General features: G+C 48.6%; 3 protein-coding genes across 6 annotated transcripts in view; 2 read left to right on the forward strand and 1 right to left on the reverse strand.

Annotated features, from left to right (window-relative positions):
• PAIP2B (poly(A) binding protein interacting protein 2B) overlaps positions 1 to 1,486 on the forward strand; it is a 39,652-nt gene extending 38,166 nt beyond the window's left edge. For both annotated transcript variants that reach the window (XM_029231391.1, XM_029231392.1), the window contains 2 exons: positions 208 to 384; positions 1,349 to 1,486. In XM_029231391.1, coding sequence (XP_029087224.1) covers positions 208 to 384; positions 1,349 to 1,405 — 234 coding nt within the window. In that variant the 3' untranslated portion in view covers positions 1,406 to 1,486. The remainder of the gene's footprint in view (positions 1 to 207; positions 385 to 1,348) is intronic.
• A 4,597-nt stretch (positions 1,487 to 6,083) lies between these two features.
• Positions 6,084 to 19,228, reverse strand: NAGK (N-acetylglucosamine kinase). 2 transcript variants are annotated; one of them, XR_003794859.1, is made up of 11 exons: positions 19,015 to 19,228; positions 17,151 to 17,235; positions 16,897 to 16,995; positions 15,930 to 16,071; positions 15,007 to 15,117; positions 14,192 to 14,304; positions 12,827 to 12,914; positions 11,739 to 11,836; positions 11,159 to 11,237; positions 10,109 to 10,497; positions 6,084 to 9,746 (listed from the first exon to the last, which is right to left on the reverse strand). XR_003794859.1 is itself a non-coding variant. In XM_029231677.1 (10 exons), the coding sequence occupies exons 1-10, from the start codon at positions 19,041 to 19,043 to the stop codon at positions 10,307 to 10,309; spliced, it is 1,035 nt and encodes a 344-aa protein (XP_029087510.1). In that variant the 5' UTR covers positions 19,044 to 19,228; the 3' UTR covers positions 6,084 to 10,306. The 2 variants fall into 2 exon arrangements, 1 of the variants encoding a protein (XP_029087510.1); XM_029231677.1 differs by having other exon boundaries at positions 6,084 to 10,497.
• Positions 19,022 to 20,069, forward strand: part of TEX261 (testis expressed 261) — a 33,162-nt gene continuing 32,114 nt past the window's right edge. For both annotated transcript variants that reach the window (XR_003794860.1, XM_029231678.1), the window contains exon 1: positions 19,022 to 19,473. Coding sequence is in view for 1 of the 2 variants with exons in the window: in XM_029231678.1 (XP_029087511.1) it covers positions 19,042 to 19,473 (432 nt within the window). In the remaining variant the exon portion in view is untranslated. The remainder of the gene's footprint in view (positions 19,474 to 20,069) is intronic.

Below are 20,069 nucleotides of genomic sequence, written 5' to 3' on the forward strand. Positions count from 1 at the left end.
TGTGGGATCTTCCCGGACCGGGACATGAACCCGTGTCCCCTGCATCAGCAGGTGGACTCTCAACCACTGCGCCACCAGGGAAGCCCCCCAACAAGATCATTCTTAACTGCGTAGTAACAACCTCTGAAAGAAAGAGGTAGAGAAAAAACTGGAAGGTGTGAGTCCCACTGGGACAGTACGTCTGAGCTCTTCCACTTTGCTTGCTAGGTGGAAGAGGAGCTGCAGGAGCAAGAATTCTTGGACCGCTGCTTCCAGGAGATGCTGGATGAGGAAGACCAGGACTGGTTTATTCCATCACGAGACCTGCCTCAGGCCATGGGACAGTTGCAACAACAGTTAAATGGACTGTCAGTCAGTGATGGTCATGATTCTGAAGATATTTTGGTAAGAGCATATGTAGTTCCACATGTGACATAGTGAAAAGAATGTAGGATTTAGAGTCACAGACTCTCTTTTTGGCCCTACAACCTTGGGCAAGCTCTGGAGCCCTCTGAGCCGCTGATTCTTCACTCATCACCTGGGCATTAATAAGGGGGTGCGTTGAAGATGCACTGCGCCTCTTAAAGCACTGTGCAAATGTGATGGTTGCAGCATTACCAACTTTCATTTTCTCCCATGGGCTTTTCAAAGCAGAACTGGGATTAAGGATAAAAATTTGAACATGGAAGAGGTTTGGTTTCAAATTATCATTTGCTGCTGTCCTTTTCTTTTGCTATCCCTCAAATCTGTATTTATAATTTTGAATGATGCTGTTATAAAAATTGCCTGTTCGCTTTGGAAGGAATATACTCTTAAGAGACCATCTTCCACTTATAATTAGAAGCCCAGATAAATTAATTCCTTGCATTCCATGTTGACCTAATGTCAGAATTCTGTAAGTGATATTGTTCTCACACAACTCACTTTCTGAATGATTGTGCCCTGCAGTTTGATGAGGTTTTAGATATTCACAAGATAGTAGATAACCAGAGAGTACAGAAAGATGAAAAAAAAAAAAAAATAGGGATTGTGGTAACCAAACTGCTTTGATGGAGTACTCTGATTTTCATCAAGTTAAGGTACTAATAAATTGAAAAAGTATTTTTGGAGTCAAATTTAAATGAAAGCATCATGAAGGAAACAGGAGTCTAAAGTAGGAAGGAGAAAATGAGGTTAGCAGGGCTTAGTACATCAGAACATTGAGAGCAGCCCAGAAGAAACAACTCAACAACAGCTTGAGTTGCAAGGAATTCTATTTTTTCTCTCCTTGAGGCTGAGAGGAAGGTACTGGTAATAACGGAAGCAAGGAAAAATACGTTTTAAAGTACAGCTTGCCTTGGCATTTATTATCTCTTGGTTCTTATTTCAGAGCAAAAGTAACCTGAACCCGGATGCCAAGGAATTTATTCCAGGAGTGAAGTACTGAGCTGACAGAAAGCTTTGAGGAGAACTTGTACGTCCCCACATCTGGGGACAATGCTGCACAAAAAGGCGGAGCTGAAGAGGGGGGCGGGACGGGCAAGGGGTGCACAGCGGGGAAAGGGGACAGTGGTTTAACTCGACACTGTGATTGGAGTAACTAATGTGCTCAGTCTTTCTCTACAAGCCTCTGAGTATTTCTCTTTTGTTCTACTGACTTTCATTTGGAGCAATTTCCTATTATTATTAGCTTTTTGATTTAGGGAAATTGCAATTCCCGCCCCCCCCTCCTCCGTCAGGAATGTTCTGCTGTATGTGTTTAAACAAAATAAGCTGACCAAGAAAATCTGGGTGTTTAAGAATGCCCTTCCCGCTCTGCTGTATACTTACCAAGGGCAATGAACACCTGGAGCACTACTTACTCAGTCTGTTGAGCTGGATGGGAAGAGGGATGAGTGGAAGAAGCAGGTATTGTAAACCAGAATGCACAGCTCCGTGATCCCTGGGAGTTTCCTGTGATGAGCTGGGATTACCAGTGGCCTGCTGAGCCCATGTCTCCCTGCCTGAACCCCATTCAAGAAAACACAGGCTTAAAGTACTGGAAACCAATAGGAGCAACTTTCATCAGCCATCTGGTTGATGAAAGTTGTAAAGCAGGAGAGGACTGGGATGGTGATTGTCACCTGAGCCGTTCAGTTACTGTTGGCCTACTCTTAAGCCTCTGTTTACAGCTACCATCAGACTCAAAATTTACAAGGTAAAAGAGCACTAGAGTGGATTTGCCATTTCGTCTCATGGTGTCTAGTCTCCTGTCTCCCCTCCACCCCAACCCTACTCTGTTTTTGAGAAAAGGTAATGTTACCAAAGGTGTACGAGAGGCATGTGGTGCTGGCCATCAGCGTCAGCCTGGAGAAGTCATCCTTGAATCCTGTTAGTTATGTCTTAAATTTATTTTGACAGTTTTTTTCCAGCCCCATGAGGACTTGGTCCACCTGGTACCTTACTTTCCTTAGAAAGGTTTGTGCACTTTCACAAGTCAATGTATTTTTCAGGACACTAGCAAGGAGCTCAGTTCACAGTTTGGATGCTTCTTCCCACCTTACAGAATTATGCAGAAGAACTCCAAAAAAGCCTAGGAGAGCGAGTCGCGTTTGACCCTGTGACTGTGTGACCCACCAGGACAGTTGTGGCAGTTATAAAATTTTGCTGTTCCCACATACCCAGGTTTTTGAGTTTTCTAGGTTGGACTTTCTGGGTGTGTTCCTTTCCTGCCCACAAGTCACAGGGGTTTTTGTTGTCGTTGTTGATACTCATAAGGAACTAAACTTGGCCCAGGAGCTGCCTTTGTGTGCTAGAGAAGTCGGTGGGAGAGTCAGGTCTAAAAGAGAGCATGTCCAGTCCTGGCCGTTCTCCCAGGACGGGCAAGGACTTGCAGGGGCCTGAGGAGGACAGTGGCTTCTGTGTGACTGCCACTGTCTTGTGTGATAGGCCTGTCAGGAAAACATCATGTAACTTGAAATAAAGTCTGTGTAAATTCAGTATGTGGATGTGGGACAGAGGTTGGAAGGAACGGACTACGGTTTGGAAAATTTAAGAATTTCTCCTTTTTCTTATGAGGTCCCTTGTTGACTTTTTGAACAGCCACAGGTTTATGTCAGATTGAAAATATGAACCCACATCTTTTCCTTGTTTGAGCCTTTAGGATGGCATCATTTGAAAAATGCCCTTCCTTGTTAGGTCACATGTCATAGGAGAGTAGTTTAGGGAGCTCGTATTGTCAGATGTGCTCATGAATTCCCAAAGTCTCTACCTCGAGAGAATGGAACTCTTAACTCGTTTTCAGGCAGGGCTACGAATAAAGAAATGTCTCAATTCCAGCTTCAGCTTTCAGCTGGAATTGTTGCCTCTAATAAGGAGAGGACCTAGGAAGTGTGGAAATAGAGGTCTCTTTCTTCCAGGGCCGCTTTTCCTCCTTCAGTCTGCATTAACTTGTCCAAGCTCAGAATTCTGAAGGCTGCTGGAAATGTGTTGGGATTGCAGAAAGAGCCATTGTCTAGACCGTGGTGTCTCCATCACAAAGAGCACCATGGATTCTTGTGTGGCTCCTGGTCTGGGAAGTCCTACAGGGATCCAGATGGAGCCGTTTCTTCATCCTGAAGCAGGCTTGCCCTTCTGACACCAGGATAGGCTAAGGTATTAGGTGTAGTTCAAAGGACTTGTTTTCCCATCTGCTGTGGGGTTTCATCTAGGATGTCAGCGTGGTTGCACAAGGCATATTTGGTCAGGACTAAGAAATCTTCCTTCCAGCCAAGCAGTGGAACCTGAGGGCTGGCCATTCCAGTCCCACTCAGACACAGTGCGCTGACTCAAGATCAGGAAGCAGCTAGCAGTGTGACCCCCTTCTTAATGTGTAGGTTTGTGCTTCCAGCGGTTCCTCTTGCAGCGTGACCTTTTTCTCCATCTATTTTATGTTGTGAGGTGGGAGCACAATTGTCACCCAGACCACAGGCCCAGCTATAGTCAGAGTTTGCCAACTCCTTAACAGGAAATGCGTGTGGGTCTTATTGGATCTTCACTGGGGAAAGGCTGGGAACCTCTATCTCAGACTTTTCCTCATAGGAGAGGTTCTGGGTGCAAGCCAAACTAGACACATTTACCTTTTAAGGATGAGGCTGGTATTATAAGTGATGATTTTGATATTGAACTTAAGCCACTACTCTAAGTTTTTTTAATTGGCAACTAGAAGTTTATAGAAACAGAATATGTATTTTCAACAATTGCCAATTCTGGCTGGTCCCAGTGTTAGTTTATTAGTGACTGATTTTGTGATTATTGGACTCTAAAACTCCAAAATGAAAATGATTTTATCTCCTGCTCTTCAAGGGGTAAAAAACAAAAGAAATACCTTTTATTTTCTCCTGCCCTTTGAACTGCAGCAGAAAACTTGATAGATACAGCCTAGGCCTGAGCACCTGCACCTTTGGGTCTTTGGAGCAGTTTCTGACTGCGGCAGTTGACTTTCGGGGATCACATAAGGTCAAACCCAAAAAGATTGCAAGGAAAAGGCTGGACCTTTGCAGCACCTTTAGTTTCCAAAGTCAAAACAGCTGGGGTCCCATTAATTAAGGTTACAATGCTAATTATAACTTTAAAATGTTTTTAGAGGTAATCAGCATTTTTCAAATTGTGTATCGCTTTAATGTCAAAGTTCTGTCTTGATTTTGAAGATGCTGGGAAGTAAGGAGGTGAGTCAAACACTCTGACTTCAGAGTAGAAATTAATATATGTCGGGAAAGTTGTGTGAAGAAGTAGCCAAAGGAAACAGCTTGACTGAATTTTCTTGCATTGGTGCTGCTGCAAAGCCCATGTAGAAACATCAGGAGCCCAGGAATCTACACTCCTGAGATGGGAGGGGGCAAGTGTTCTTCAGTAAGGGTCCTGGCATCACGGGTTAATAATGTTGCTTGGTTAGGTTATGCTGATGTATGGGTTCAGGCAGAGACCTGACAAATTTGACCAAGATTTGGAGACGGGCACCTTTTGGGAAAGACTGTGTATTCCTAGCCACTCTCCCCCGGGATAAATGTAGACCTCGTTAGTTTGGGAAGTTGATGGAGAGAACAGGAGGGTTGACTGGGATCTGGTGAGCAGCAGGAACCTTGGTCTCCTCCTACCTCTGCCCACGGTTACCCATGTGAATCGTTTCCCCTCTCAGAGATCATTAGTTCTCCTGGTCCCTGGGTAGTACGCAGAGTACTTTTCTGCAGCCAGTGCTCTGCTGCCTTGTGAATTTCATCACAATTTTGTACGGTTTTTTTTTTCCCCCATTTGTTTTTAATCTTCTGTCTTTATTTCTCCCATCTTGAATCTGCAATTAGTGACAAAGGACAGGGGAATAGGAGGCTGACCCAAGGAAACACTCAAGTTTCCTGCTTGTTACTTGGCCTCTGCCCTCACTGCCCAGCCCCCCACTGCTGTCCCCAGTCGAGATTTTAGGGGGGTTCATACAAATAGGACAGCTGAGTACCCTGATCTCTATGGGGCGTTAGCCAAGTGATTCACCACCCTACCCCAGGGGACAGAAGATAAATCTACAAAGGGACAGATGCACCATCTTTATTTTAAAAGAAAAAGCCCCTTTAGATTTTGTTACTAGGAGTCTCATTTGTGAGGTCTGCTGAGTTTTCTTCCCCAATCCTACCTTCTTACTGGCTACCTTTTAATATTATAAATAGTAAAGAAACATTCTAGGCTATGTACTATAAAAGAGTACAATGTTTTCACTCTGTAACTCAACACTAATTGATAATCCTGTCCTGTTGATTGTGAGCCTTCAGAAATGTTTAATGCTTGACGGGTGGTTTGCGAGACAGGGACTTTTTTTTTTAAACAACTTTATTGAGGCATATTTTACATAACATAAAATTCACCCATTTCAAGTGTACAATTCAATGATTTTAGTAACTTTCCTCAGTGGCAGAGCCATACAGTTCTCAGTTTTAGAACATTTTCATCCCCCTCAATAAGATCCTTCATGCCTATTTACATGATAATACCTGTTCCTAGCTCTAGGGAATCACTAATCTTTCTGTCGCTATAAATTTGCCTTTTCTGGACATCATCTCAATGAAATCACACAAAATGTGGTCTCTTGTATCTGGCTTTTTTCAGTTACATATATTTTCGAGGTTCACCCATGACATAACTTGTGTTAGTAGTTTGTTCCTTTTTTATTGCTAAATAATATTCCATCGATGGGTATATGTTTCGTCACCAGGGGGTCTTTTAAAATTGGATTTCAACCTCCTGGTCTAAATGGAACCCTGAGAACATAGGGCTCCTGGCGGGGTGCTGCGCATGTCAAAGGGACTGCCTATCAGAACCAGCTTCATCATCAGAAGCTGCGCGAGGAGCCTGACCTGCTGCAGAAACTTTTATAATTTTGCAACTTCCTTTTTACATGAAACTTCTGTGCTGTCTACACATCGGGCTTCTGAAGCATCTGATAATTAGCTTAATAAGTTAATGAGCATGTGTTTGAGTGGACAAGAAAGTGAAACCATCAATACTGTGTTGAATATGTTTTCCTCCCCGACAAAATGGAGGAATCTCAGAACTTGCTCAATAGCGTCGTCTCCATTACAAAGCGGAACATGTGTTAAAGACCGTGCTGCCTTTGTTAGACCAATTTGGAAGGAAAGAGGCCAGCCAGCAGAGGCGGTCAGGAGGAGAAAGGGAGTGGACTTTGCGGTACATCCCAGCGGGTCTGTGCACGGCCCACGCATCTGCTGTTGTGGACGGTGAAGCGCCGAGCGTGCCAGGGCAGCTCAGCACCTCCAGCAGGCCCAGGCCTGGACTTTGGACCTTTATCCCTATTTCTCAAGTGTTTTAAAAGCTGTTTTTGTTCCTTTCTTTTCCCTAAATACACATCACATGGTAGTTATTAATACTTTGGGGGAGGGGCAGGACTTTAAAATTGAAGAAAATACTTTTCATAAGAATATCAAAAATGGAAAAAAAGTTACTTTTTTAAAAATTTGCTATACAAACCAAATGGCAGCTGTTGAAAATCTCATTAAAATGAGAATAAAATGCATTTGCTGGCAGTGGTACCCTTTTTCCTACAGTTGGGTCATTATATCATACTACAAGGGGCCGTATGTGTGGTATGTGTTTGATTTTGTCTCAACGTGGATCACAGTTTTAGTTGCCTAATTTTCCATTCTAAATGGTGTTACAAAGTAGTGCAAGCATTGTGTTGGAAGTCACAGACCTGAGTGAATCCCACCTCCACCACTTTGTGCCTTTGGCCTGAACCTGTTTATTGGTAAAGGTGTGACACCTTCCTCCTGGGGGCTATTGTGAAAATTAGATCAAATTTAATTTCAAAATACTGCCTGGCATATGATAGGCACTTAATACATGGTAGTGATAGTGGCAATAATGTGTGTGGCTTTGAACAGAGGCGGTAACAGGAAATCCTTGGGTTTGAAGGGCAATTGGATAGCTGATATTTTCCTGTTCCTGGGGAAAACTGACTCATCTAGAAAACAAGTAAAGGGCTTCTCTATCTGCCTTTCAACTACTGAACAAGTCTGAGAACCTGCTAGGTACCAAGCATTGTCCTGGGTACCAGGGCTGCTGGAGTTAACAGGCAGACATCATCCTTGCTCTTGTGGAGGTTGGTTAGTCTGGTAACTCTTACTCGGTTTACACCTAGCTTGAATCTCCCAATGATTCTCCGAGGGGCTTTATAGTAAAAAGATCATGGGACCAGACCACAGCCAATGGGTTTTGTCTTGAGTGCTTTTATTTGCCTCCTTCCTACAATCAGGTTTAAAAAAATCTGAGCTGACTTGCCTATTTACAGCTTTTTGAGAGAGTTATGTCTATACAGGGCCTAACTATTCACAGCCTTACAGACATGAATGGTGTATTCATTCACTTAAAATTTTCATTAAACTAAGTCCATTAAAGAGAAGTGCAGTATTGTAAGCAGTATAGTCCCTAAATTTTTACCAACTTTCTGTTGGTATAAGGTGTAACGGTATACTCATTTTTAATCCTTATATTAAAAATCCTTAGAGCACTCATCACAGCTAGAAGACATTCAGTGAACATTTGCTGAGTGGATGGCGCAGATAAGGCCGTGCTGTCCACGAGATCACACAGGTAGACGAAGGCAGTGCCGGCCTCTTCAAGTCCAGTTCTTGTTCCCAGCTCTCCTGTTTGGCTGTTATAAGCTCAGATGAGATGAATACATACATATTTAATGCCTTGGCAGTGCAGAATCCCATTAATTGCTCCTGATATCTTATTAGTGAAGGAGATTATAAAGTTTAAAATTAAAGGGGGAGAATCTCATCAAAAATCACTTATGACCTGCACTGCAACCTCTGTGTAACAGAGCCTAACTGGAGAATAAGCTACCCCGTCACATCTCCTTTGATCAAAGGAAAAAGGAACACAAAGTGACCTTGTGCAGTTTAACATTGCCTTCATTTTTTCAACTAATATTTAGTGAATACTTAGGAGCTGGCACTAGAAAGTCAGTCAAGCTGTGCTCTAAGCCCTCCACTGTCCATCTGGAATAGTAGAGCCTGGACAATGGTAAGGAAGTGATGGCTGTACCCTGAAGAACATAAATATCTTTTTTTTTTTTTTTTTTTATGGTACGCGGGCCTCTCACTGTTGTGGCCTCTCCTGTTGCGGAGCACAGGCTCCGGACGCGCAGGCTCAGTGGCCACGGCTCACGGGCCCAGCCGCTCCGCAGCATGTGGGATCCTCCCGGATCGCGGAACGAACTCGCGTCCCCTGCATCGGCAGGCGGACTCTCAACCACTGTGCCACAAGCCCATAAATATCTCTTTTTAAACTCTTCACCAATAGTTTTAGATTATAAATCCGACGTACTGCTTGATCCTGGTCCTGAGATCATGTGAAAAGACTTCTCCAAAGTTCACCACTCATCAGTAAGCGTTATTAGGACTGAGATGGAGCAAAGGCACTCTGCTGTGTCCCTGACTCCTTGCAAGCTTTTTAGCTGATGATGTACTGGTGACTTGCTGAGAGCTCACCCCAGTGGTCTGGGCCATACCTAGATGTGAAGAGGGCTGGCTGTCCCTTCAGAAGGGACTTGTCTTGAGTTCTTATTGTTGTGTTGAGCTAGAGCTGATGGGACAAGAGCCGCTACCGTTGTGTTCTAGACAGTGAAATAAGTGTCATCTGACTTGGGAAACAAGTATTCAAGACCCCGTTGAGAGCCTAATCAGAGCTCCAAAGTTATTGGGTAGAGCTCCCTCAAGTGCAGATCCTGGACCTCTGCAGCAGAAATTACCCAAGGTATTCGGTAGAAATGAAAATTCCCCATCTCATCTCATCCTTGACCTAATGAATCAGACACCTTATGGAAGGGGGAAAAAATAGAAACCTGAGTTTAAAACAAGCTCGTGAATAACTGACGCACAGCAGTTTGAGAACTGACGTTCAGGACGTGACCCATGCCTCTAACAGCTTACACTCCAGACACCTGGAGAGGCAGCCACTGTGGATCGAGACTCTGGCTTCAGTCTTCGCCAAGCAGCACGGGCAGAACAGGAAGCTCTGGGCTTGTCTTGACCAATCAAGCTGCAGTATCCAGAGGACAGGAAATCATGTCTGCTCCTCACTGGTGTTCATCATTCCCGCTGCCACACAACAGTGTCATCCTGTAACCAGAGCCAGGCCAGCAGTCACCAGGAACACGTAGGCTGCCTAGCTGTGTCTAGTTGGCCTTCTTGGAAATCAGCCATCCTCACAACTTCTTAAGAGCTCATTCATGCAGAAAAGCTGCAAAATGTGCTGTTCACCTGTAAGTACCAAATCCAGTGAGGTAAAAATTCTCCCAGATTAGAATTGTACCCTGTCCCCTAAATCCTACTGGGATCCTATCAAGAGAGGGTGTGATATAGCTAAGGTTATTGCTGGTGATGTTCTCCATGGACAACACTTAGTTCCACTAAAAATGGTCAGGCAGCAATCTTGACCCTTACCTTTGACTGGAGAAGTTAACTGGCAGCCACAAGGCATAAGTATCTAACGTGGTGGGCAGGGGCAGCACACAGGTTATCTGCCTAACTGTGTGGCGAGCAGATTGCAGACCACAGGCCAAGCATCTGGGGGTGGGGCTTTAAACCCTGGGCTAAAACCATCTCTGAGCCCTCTGGGATACCTGCTGGCAGGTGAGCTGAGGATGTACACGGCAAACGTACTTGATAACACAATCCAACTGGGGAGTGGGTAAAGTGCGTTTATTTTCTTCTGTATGTTTCTTTTTCAAAAAAAAGAAAAGGAAAAGGAGAAAAAGCCTCCTGCCTTCCAGCACCCAATGTCCACTGGGCTTGGAGGGGGTGGAGCCAGGGCCAGCCCCCTAGGAGAAGGTGTAGGAGTAGAAGGCAATGGCATTGACGCTGTAGTCCATGGGGAGGAGGTGCCCGATGTGCCTGGCCCCTAGGCTGGCCCCGCCCAGGGCAGAGGAGTGCCGTAGCTTCAACAGGGTGAAGCTGGAGAAGGAGTTCTGAGCCTGGATCTCTCTGCCCTGGGTCAGCGCCAAAAGGAAACCTGGAGGAAAGAATGTAGAGGATGGAGGTGAGAGACCAGGGAGAAGGTGGGGACAGAGGGAGGGAAAGAAGAGGCCCAGGCCCTGAGGCATCCTGTGGAGGTCCCACATGCCAAATCCCTAACAGATGGTTGCACCAGGGTGCGTGAGTCCAGTAACGGCTGTGGGGCACTGGAGCCCGAGGCCCCCAGCCCCCGATGCCTCCCGGGGGTTCCTAGGTAGCATCAGGGATCCTGGAGCTACTTCAGAGTATCTAATGGAAACCACACAGCCACCTGAAACAAGCTGCAAGGTTGCAGAAGGCACATTTCTTTCCTTCTAGCTAGGATTATGGTGACTCGGATGTCACCACATGCTGGTCAGAAGCTCCAATTTCAAGTTAGATTTGTCTTTAATTTTTAAAAGGTGGTGCCTATTTAATAAATCCTTTGGAAGAGAATGTCTTTCTAAGAGTGCAAGGAAGCTGGATGGGACATTGTAAAAGGGCTCCCTGGAAGAGTGAAGGATGAGGGCCTTGGTCTGAGACATCTGTGGCCTGCCTGTCCACAGGCAGGGCCCGGGTCCCAAGTCCTCCCCAGGGCAGGCTGTTTTCCCAGGCCACCCCCTTTCCAGCCCCATCTTTTGCCCTTGCCTGTCTCAATCTGCCTCCCATCCTATACTCACCTTCCTTCAGCAGCTCCCAGCTCTTCCACACAGAGCCCACACACAGGATGGGGAGGCCAATCTCCCCTTGGAACAAGACCTGGAGGAGAGCAGAAATGGATACTGGGGGCAACCAAGCCTCTCCAGTGCCAGAGGGGGAAGTTCGTTAAGACTAGCCCAACCTATCCCAGTCACTCTCCCTCTAGCTGAGAACCAGAAGGTGGACTCAAAAGAAAAAAAAAGGGAGAAAAATAGAGAGATTCATAAAGGCAAGGTAGAGAACGGAAGAGAAAAAAGAGTTAAGCAGCAACACAGAGGAAGAAAAGAGAAGGGAAGGAAATGGACAGAAGCAGGACTGAAAGAAAGGGGACAGTACATATACCACAGTAAGCCAATCTGCTATATATAAACACGGATGAGGGAGGGCACTGACCCAAAGAACTTTTTTGTGTTATAGACTTCCTGCAGAATTTTTCTCATACCCTAAGTTCCTTTAAAATCGTATCCAGTTTACAGTTTGGTGGGACAGTCTCATTCTAATGGGAAAGGGCCGAGTCTGGCCCAGCAGCTCCCCGGACTCCACTTCCTCCCTTCAACTCACCGGGTCAATCTCAGGCAACACTGCCACAACGTGTCTGCCCAGCATCTCCCCAGCCTTCCTGAAGATGTAACGGGAAAGGGGATCTCCCTGCTGAGCACCTGGGGTAGGGAGGAAGGAATGGAGTGGGTGAATAGCCAGGGAGGCTCCGGTCCTCAGTTACTCTCTTTCTCTCTCTGTCGCAGGGCAGCAACAGTGCAGTGCGAGTACGATGGCTAGCAGAGGTCTCAACCAGGAACAGATGCTCACCTCACGGCGTGTGGGTAAGCCAGCCTCCAGAGCTGCCTCTCATCCTTACCCACCAGCCCCCACCAGCTACTTTCACCCTAGGAAGGGTGTCCTGGACAGAGGTGGCTCACTCCAGGCACTCAAGAAGGGCAGCCCCGCTGGGGAAAACACTGGCACCTGGTCTGTACTCCAACTTACACTGTTATTCAGTCTGTCCCCGAAGGTCTCTCTGCTCTGGGGACCCAGGACCCTACTTGAACAGCTGGCTGGTACTCCTCTCGGGGCTGCCCACCCGCCTCCAACAGTCTGCTGTTAGTCAGCCCAGCCCCTTCCTAGCTCTGCTCTGAAAGGGCCTCAGACCAGCAGGAGCTAAGAGGGCCCTACAATGCCCTGAGGCTTCAGGAATCCAAAGTAAGGGAACATGGACCGCACACTGGAGCAAAAGCAACGTGCAGACAAACAAGCCCTATGGTTCAGCTCCTCCTGAAACCCAACCAAATACGCCTAACCGCTCCGTGATTCCCTAGGCCTCTGGGTATCACTCGTTAAAAAAGAAAGTTATAGATCTGCCCAAAGGATAACTGCTTCATAAATTTCTCAGAAATAGACATACAGCCTGCACAAGCCGTGACAGCTGTCACGAAGAGAAACAGGTAATATAAAACGACTGGCAGTACAACCTGCGTGTCCTTCTGTCTCCACCTCAAGGCTCACCAGTACCAAGGCCCACGGTGGCAGAAAACTGACGGCACTTGGTCAAAGGGAAATTGGCTTCCAATCCCCATCTGAACCCTGCTCCACCCTCCAATTAGGGAGGTCTTTGCAGAACAAAGTCAGATAAAACCCTACCCCATCTCCAGTACCTTCTGCAACTTTCCGGCAAAACCCAGCAAACCTGCATTTATCAAAGTCCCTATACAGGTGGGTGAGGATTCCTAGCCGATCTGGCACCTGAGAGACACAGAAAAGGCACAAGACAGTCATCAGAAGCAAAGGAAAATTCCCAGTCTGCCCACCCAGTTGGCCTTCCTGATGTCTCTACTGTTTGAAAAGCTGGAATAATATTTGTTTAAGCTCTAGAGTACAAGGATTTGAGATTTCTCATTTGAGAAAAGTTATGTTTTCCCCAGCATGGCCTCTACTGCTCTTTAGAGGTTAGCCTGGACGCAACACAGAGCCCAGACCTGCGCTCACCAAAGAGTCTTCTGCAGCTCCTTGAGGTGCTCTTGAAAAGATTTCTTTGGTCGAAGGAATCTAACCACTACTGCTCATTGCACCTCTCCCTTAAGAGTCACAATGCAGATCAAAGGCTCTGAGAAGTCAAAATTGATTTGTTTCTCCCACACTTATTTCACCACATACAGTGCATCTTCTACCTCAACTACCTTACACACCTGTCACGCCTCTGAAGGTCCCAAGAACCAGAGATTCCCTAGAATACGTTACTAAAATGGAAGAGGGCGTGGGGGGCTAAAATCTGAGCATCTGTGGCAACATATTAAGCATGTCATACATACTTTGTCATTTAATCTTTCTAATGTCTTAATGACTAAACAATAAGAGAGGGAGCAGTAGACATATTAGTGCTGTTCAGAACCAATCTGCTGAGTCAGCTCGCCTAAGTGGCCCTCAGCCAGAGAGATGTCTCTCAAATAAACTTACTTGCCTTCTCCTCTCTCGGCCTCCACCTCTGGTGCAGCTAAAGGCAGCTGTTTCCTAACCCGCTACAAATGAGCACAGCCCAGACAAGGAGGGCAGTCAATCCCTGATGCCCTCCCTGGGTGGGAAGCTGTACCCTCCCAAGAACTCTCCCTGCCCCTCTTTAACAGGCTCTCCTCCCTGACCCATACAGCCAGAGGCAGCTCACTGGCCAACATACCTGTTCAGACTTCACCTGCTGTCCCTGTGTCTGTGTGCACTGTCTCCTGATCTCACCCTGCACCTCTCACTTCAGCCTAAACGGCATCTGCCTTCAACTCGCCGCAGAGTCTAGCTGCCCAAGGATGAAGTCCAGCCTGTCCGCAACCTACCCTCTCCTCATGCGGGGAATGCATGCCCACCTCATTCTGAATCCGGTCCTCACAGACGACTTCTCCATCCTCCAGCTCCGACAAACAATTCACCCCGACTTCCCCGGGCCCACCCAGTCCCTCTCCTGAATTCACTCCTGCTCGGTCTCCCGCTGCCCTATCCCAGGTATGCATGTTTACCAGGGGCAGGGGAAGTACCTGGAAATAGTTGAACATGGCCTGTTTGACATAGCCAATGTCATGAGGAGCCGCCTCTAGGTTGTCGATGGAGTCAAACACTATTTTCACTGCTTGGTGTGCAATCCAGTAGGCTGCAGAGAGCAGAAAGGGCTAAGAAGATGGGGCAATCTCCCCGAGTTCACAGGGAAGGAAACTCACACCTAGACAGGGTTGAGTATTACAGAGAATTAGGTGCCCCAATTCCCAGCCTGGGGTCCTCTAATTAAACCATATCTGACTGATCCACGTAAGGGAAAGCTGGAGGGGGAAGACTGAACAGGTGAAGCTGCGTCACATCAGCTCCCATCCCCATGTAAAGACCAGGTCAGTCAGCTGCCACCCAAACCACGAGAGTCACGGCCAGGAGCTGGACCCTAAGGGCCCTTATGAAAATGTCCACCTGCTACCTATGAAGAGGTGATGGTGGGAGGAGCTTCTAGACCCCCTTCCCACTAGCAGACTGGTACGGCACTTCCTGACATCTATGGCCTTAACCTTCACAGTGTCAATTCCCTCCTAAGGACTCCAAAAGTCAACACGGGTAGGCAACGGCTATTATGCTGAGGCATGAATCTGAGTCCTGGGTGCAAATCACTGCTGAAGAGCACGGCCAGCCAGTAGTCCGGCATTTGCATCTCTAGATCTCTTAGTCATTATCTTGGACTCAGATTCAGGCGCTCTCCCCAGGGAGCCCCAGGGGGTCAGCAGGCTGAGGGGAGGGGAGAGGAAGATGGGGAGCTGCAGGAAGTGAACGGTCCAGGACCCTGAGCCAGGCCCAGTCGGCGTGAGCTCACCTGAGCCCTCATCTCCCATCATGTGGCCCCAGCCACCACAGCCGCTGTCAGAGCCATCGGGGTTGATGAGCCTGCAGTTGGAACCTGTCCCAGAGATGAGCACGATCCCACCTGGGGAAAGGGCACAGGAGACTCAGTGTGGCCGAGGCCCTGCACAGAGCACACAGCTTCTGACTGAGGAAAGAAAGGACAGAAACCAGCCCCAAGCAAAGGGATCACCACCCAGTTTTGTAGAGAAAACCGAGCCCAGCTAGTTTCCTGCCTGAAGGTGGAGGGCCTGGGTCTCAGAGAAACTCCAATCACATAGTGCCCTTCTCTAGGGAACAGAGAGGCACACGAGTCTGGTCTCCTTGCCCAGCCAGCCTTCAAGTGACTACCTGCTTTACTGAGTCCCTACCATGTGCCAGGGATTGTGTCAGACCCTATTCACACAGTGATACTCATTCAGTACCCTAAACCACCTTATGAATACAATTAACCCCATTTTATAGATAAGGAAATTGAAACTCAGAGCGTTCCATAACTTCTCCAAGATGGTATAGCTGGCAAAACAGGAGCTGAGATTCAAATGCCAATCTCACGATACCATCACTTCTTATACTCCCGTCACAGAGTTCCTCCCATTGTCTTTTCAGCACTTGCTCCTTTCTCCAGCCAGCTTCGTCCCTGCACTGCCCAGGGGCTCCCTCCTCTGCAACGGAGTCTCATGTTGGGCTCCTTTCTTGCTTCCCATCAAGACACCCTTCCTGCCTTCCCTCCTTCTGTCCAGTGCCTGCTCTGGCAAACCTCAGCTAATGAAGGGAGCAGGGGCTGTGATGAAGGCTGCCTCCCAGGTATTTACTAGTCAACTTCTGCCAGCTAAATCTAAGGGGCTTCCCCAGGAAAACCGGTTCTCAACCTCACCCCGCCCTCCACCTCCTCACCATCCGGCGTAGCTGTGGCGATGGAGCCGGCGGCGTCAGTGGTGATTAAGTAGCTTTCGCTCAGGTAGGGAAATCGGTCCCTCAGCTCCTCCATCAGGATCCTCACCGCGTCCTCCTGATCCCCACCGCTCAGGGATAGGCCCTAGGCCACGCGGGAGGTGAACGAGCAAGCAGCGCCCCAGACCCAGCTCCTTTCTCGACCCCCTCCCCTCCTACATCTGCTCCCTGCTTGCTACCGCTGGGCATACCCTGTTCATGAAGCCCCAGTCCTCCCTCTGCCACACACAGTGCCTCATCGAAGGCTGCGGCTGCAAGAAGAACCTGGACTGAGCCCTGCCAAGACGAAGGATTCAACAATGCCAGGTCAGGAGCTGGGGAGGACAACAGTGCCCTTAACAGAAAAAATCAGGCAGAGGAGCAAGTCGAGGAGAGGTAAGCTTGGTTCAGAATGCGTGGGGTTTGGCTGTGCCTGCAGGACATCTCCCTGAGGATACGTCCAGGAAGTAGCCGGAGCTACAGCAACTCGGGAGAAAGCTGAGCCAGGAATAACAGGTAACATTTAATCAGACCTTATGGGTCAGGCTCTGTGCAAACCACTTTGGGATGTATCATGCCATTTTACCATCCCAGCAACTCTGAGGTAGCTACTGTTTTCCGTATTTTCCAAACGAGGAAACTGAGGCTTCCAGCAGGTAAGTAACCTGCTTAGGGTCACACAGCACAGATGCTGAGTGACAAAGCCGGGATTCAAAGCGAGGTCTCATGGCTCTCCAAAGCCCTGTGCCCTTCCAATCCTTGTGGCTTGTAGGTGACAATGCAGCCACAAGAGTGGATGTGATCAGGTGAGTTTCTAGACCAGAGACTAAGCCCTCAAGGCCTTTCCCTTTGCCGTCATCGGACTCATCTAGCTCAAACTCGCTGTCTCAGTGTTGCTGTGACCTAATTCCCAAACTCTACCCAGACTCACCAGGCTTCGTAGAGGAACAAGAGGATCCACCCCTGCTTTCCGTTTGGCCCTGTTCACCATCTCGTTGATCCTCTCCACACACTTGTCTGTCCCGATCAGCTGGCCCCAGTCAAGGGAAGGAGGAGTTACAAAGGCCTGCATGGCCTCTGTCGCCCCTACAGGCTGCCAAGTGAGCCCCCAGCCCCCACCTTAACAGGAGTTCCAGAGAATGAAACCACAGTCAAGCCCACTGGTCCCCTCAGTGTGGCCTTTACCCAGTGGTTTGTGCTGAGTCCATCCGCTTCTGCCAGGATCTGCCCATCCTCTGAGAGTAAAAGGACCTTGGATCGTGTGCCTCCCCTACAGAACACAAGGGGGCACTCAGTCTTGCTCAGAAAAACCTGCAGATACAGCTAAACTTGTGCAGTCCTTGTCATAGGCAGAGCCCAGAGTGAGGGGGACAGCTTCAGCAAGCCCAATCACCATTCCCAAACCCTCCTCTGTGGTTGGGTGTTTGCTGGGCTCTCGGACTTCCAAAACATAGTTCCTGCTCAGCTTCCCTTGAGGGTATCCTTCTGATCCTGCAAGACCCTACTCATATATTACCTCGTCCTTGAAACCTCCGATGTGTGGCCCACCACTATAGCTCCATTAGTTCAGCCATGTCAGTGCCCCCATGGACTCCTCTGTATTAGAAGTGCGTTAAGCTGTTTTCCTGTCTGCCTCTCACTAGACTACAAGTTCCACTGGGTCAAGCTCTGGATCATTTATTTACCCTCATTCCAGGCACAGGTAACACTCAGTAAACGTGACTAAAAAGAATGGCACGTCTCTCTGCTTCTCTCACAATAGCTAAAGGCTGCCTTTAGCAGCTCCAGCTGCCAAGATTTTCAAGACACGCTTGTGAGAAATGCTGGCCAGATGACAGGAAGAGTTAATACCTGCTTAAGCAACTAAAGGGTCAAATGCTTATTACTGGGAGAAATGGTAGTTTGGAGGGAGGTCTGTGGTGGTGTGATGTATGTTTCTTTATTGATCAGTACTTTTAGGAATATCACAAAAGGACACTGAAGACCTGCTGATCAAACTCAAAGATGACAAGAAGTTTCAAGGGGTAGTTGATGCATGAGGTGGCAGATTATCGTCCCAAAGAACCTCTTGACAAACTGGAAAAATGGGTCATATGTTACTCATGAATATAACAGGGCTGAACGCAAATTTCTGTAGGTTTTTTTTTTAAAAAAAACAGTGCAATAAATACAGGGCAAGGGAGATCAATCATAACAATGCATGTGAAAAAAAAGACTTTGGGGTCCATGAGTCAGCAGTGAAATGTGACTGCCACTGAAGTAATGCAATGTCAGATTCAAAAGTGAGTGCCCTAGCTCAGACCCTCTACTGTGCCCTGATTTGACACACCCAGGGGACCCACACCCACATGCAGGGGACTTAGCGATCATTCGGTTCATCCCTCTTATCACTTCACACACGTGGTAACTGAAGCCCAGACAGGGCAAAACTCTTGCCCATAGTCACACCGAGGGGAAGAGCTATTACAAAAAGTCCTGCAGACAAGCTTCCGAACAGGAAATAAGCAAGAATAACAGAGGGTTGGATCTAGAGTGAGTAGCCTGGAGTGCCAAGAATGGAGGGGTTTCAGCCTCCCCCAGCTTTAGGTCCCAGATACCTTCCGGCAAAGATCACTGTCCGGGATTCCACCACACCCCCGCTCCCGACCCCCAGTCCAGCAACTTCACACATGACACCTGTTCTGCAAAACTCTCTCCGGAGCGGGAATGGAAAAAAGAAGCTTCTCCAGCGGAGCACCGTGGAGTGGGTCTTTCGTGGGAGAAAGGGCTGTGGTTCCGCCGCTAAACACAAAGGACCTCCCCCGGGGTGTGGCTGTGGCACACAGTGCCCACAAAGCACACGACCGCGCGCGCAAGGGCACCGTCGCGCGGGCACACACTCCTCCTCCACAAGACCCCGCAGCCCAAAAGCCCAAAGTGGCCGTACCCTGACTGAGGTGGGAGGTCACCAGCCTGCCGACCTGGCCACGGGCTTCCTCCCGCCCCGCCCTCGGGCCAGAGAGTGGTCCAGGCCACCCCTTCCGGACTCCCTCCTCCGGACCGCACTCACCCCTCTACACCCCCATAGAGCGCGGCCATGCTGCTGCTACCGCCACCGCGGATCCCGCCGTTTGCTTCCCTCCTGTCGGCGATCCCGGCCCTCCAGCCCGCTGGGCACCGCCCCGCGTCACGTGAACGTCCGTGCGGTCCAGCCGACTCCCAGTGCGCGTGCGCGAGGCGTGGCACCGTGGCCCGCCCCAAGCCTCAGGGCTACTGGTCTGGCTATGGCACCGGGCTGGGTGAGTGCGGTCCTCAGCGGCTCCTGCAGATCGCCTCCCCGCCTCCTGAGTCCTGCTTCTGGAGATGGATACGGGATCCCAAGCGGAGGAGCCAGGAAGGGGTGTTTGGGCCGGACCCCCTAGCCCCGTTGCACTGCTTTCCCCTCAGTGCCCGGAAGTTGCTGGCAGCTCCGCCTCGCGCGTGCGCAATGCGTGGGAGCCACGTAGACTGGGTGAAACAGGACAGTGAGGTACGCCTGGCCAGACCCCCACTGGGGTGTGGGATCGGGGAGCTGCACGAAGCCAGGGGACCACTGGGAGTCCTAAAAAAGTGCACTGTTCAACCCAACACCTGCCTGGCGATGGCAGAGTCACACCGTGGGCACACGAGCACCCACTAAGACTTTACGCTGGACTTGTGTGAATATGTGTAACCAGGAGTAACCAGAAGCAGGCTGGGAAAGGAGAAAGCCCCCCAGGCTGTCCTTGTAAGCCTAGAGATGAAAGAGTTCAGCTTTCACTACTTTCCAAAGAAAATTGGGTTCTTTGTAGAGGGTATTTGGGGGCTGTAGACTGCCAGGCGAACTAGCAGATACAGTTTGTGAAATAAAATTCATATTTTATGGCAAGACAAAAATTTAAACATGAAAAGTTTTATCTGCCCTTTGGCCTCCTCTCTCCCCCCTATTGTGCATTGTGTATCTGCATTATGGATCGACCAAGCCTCCCCAAACTCTTGCAGGAAGGGGGACCCCTTCCGGGGCCGGAGAGTGGGCTCTTGTCTAACGCTCAGAAATGAATTGTTCGAGGAGACACACGTGCTGACAAAGCAAGAGACTTTATTGGG

The sequence above is a fragment of the Monodon monoceros genome, unplaced genomic scaffold (genome assembly GCF_005190385.1).
Source record: "Monodon monoceros isolate NGI ecotype Baffin Bay Population unplaced genomic scaffold, NGI_Narwhal_1 Super_Scaffold_19, whole genome shotgun sequence".
Taxonomy (NCBI): Eukaryota; Metazoa; Chordata; class Mammalia; order Artiodactyla; family Monodontidae; genus Monodon; species Monodon monoceros.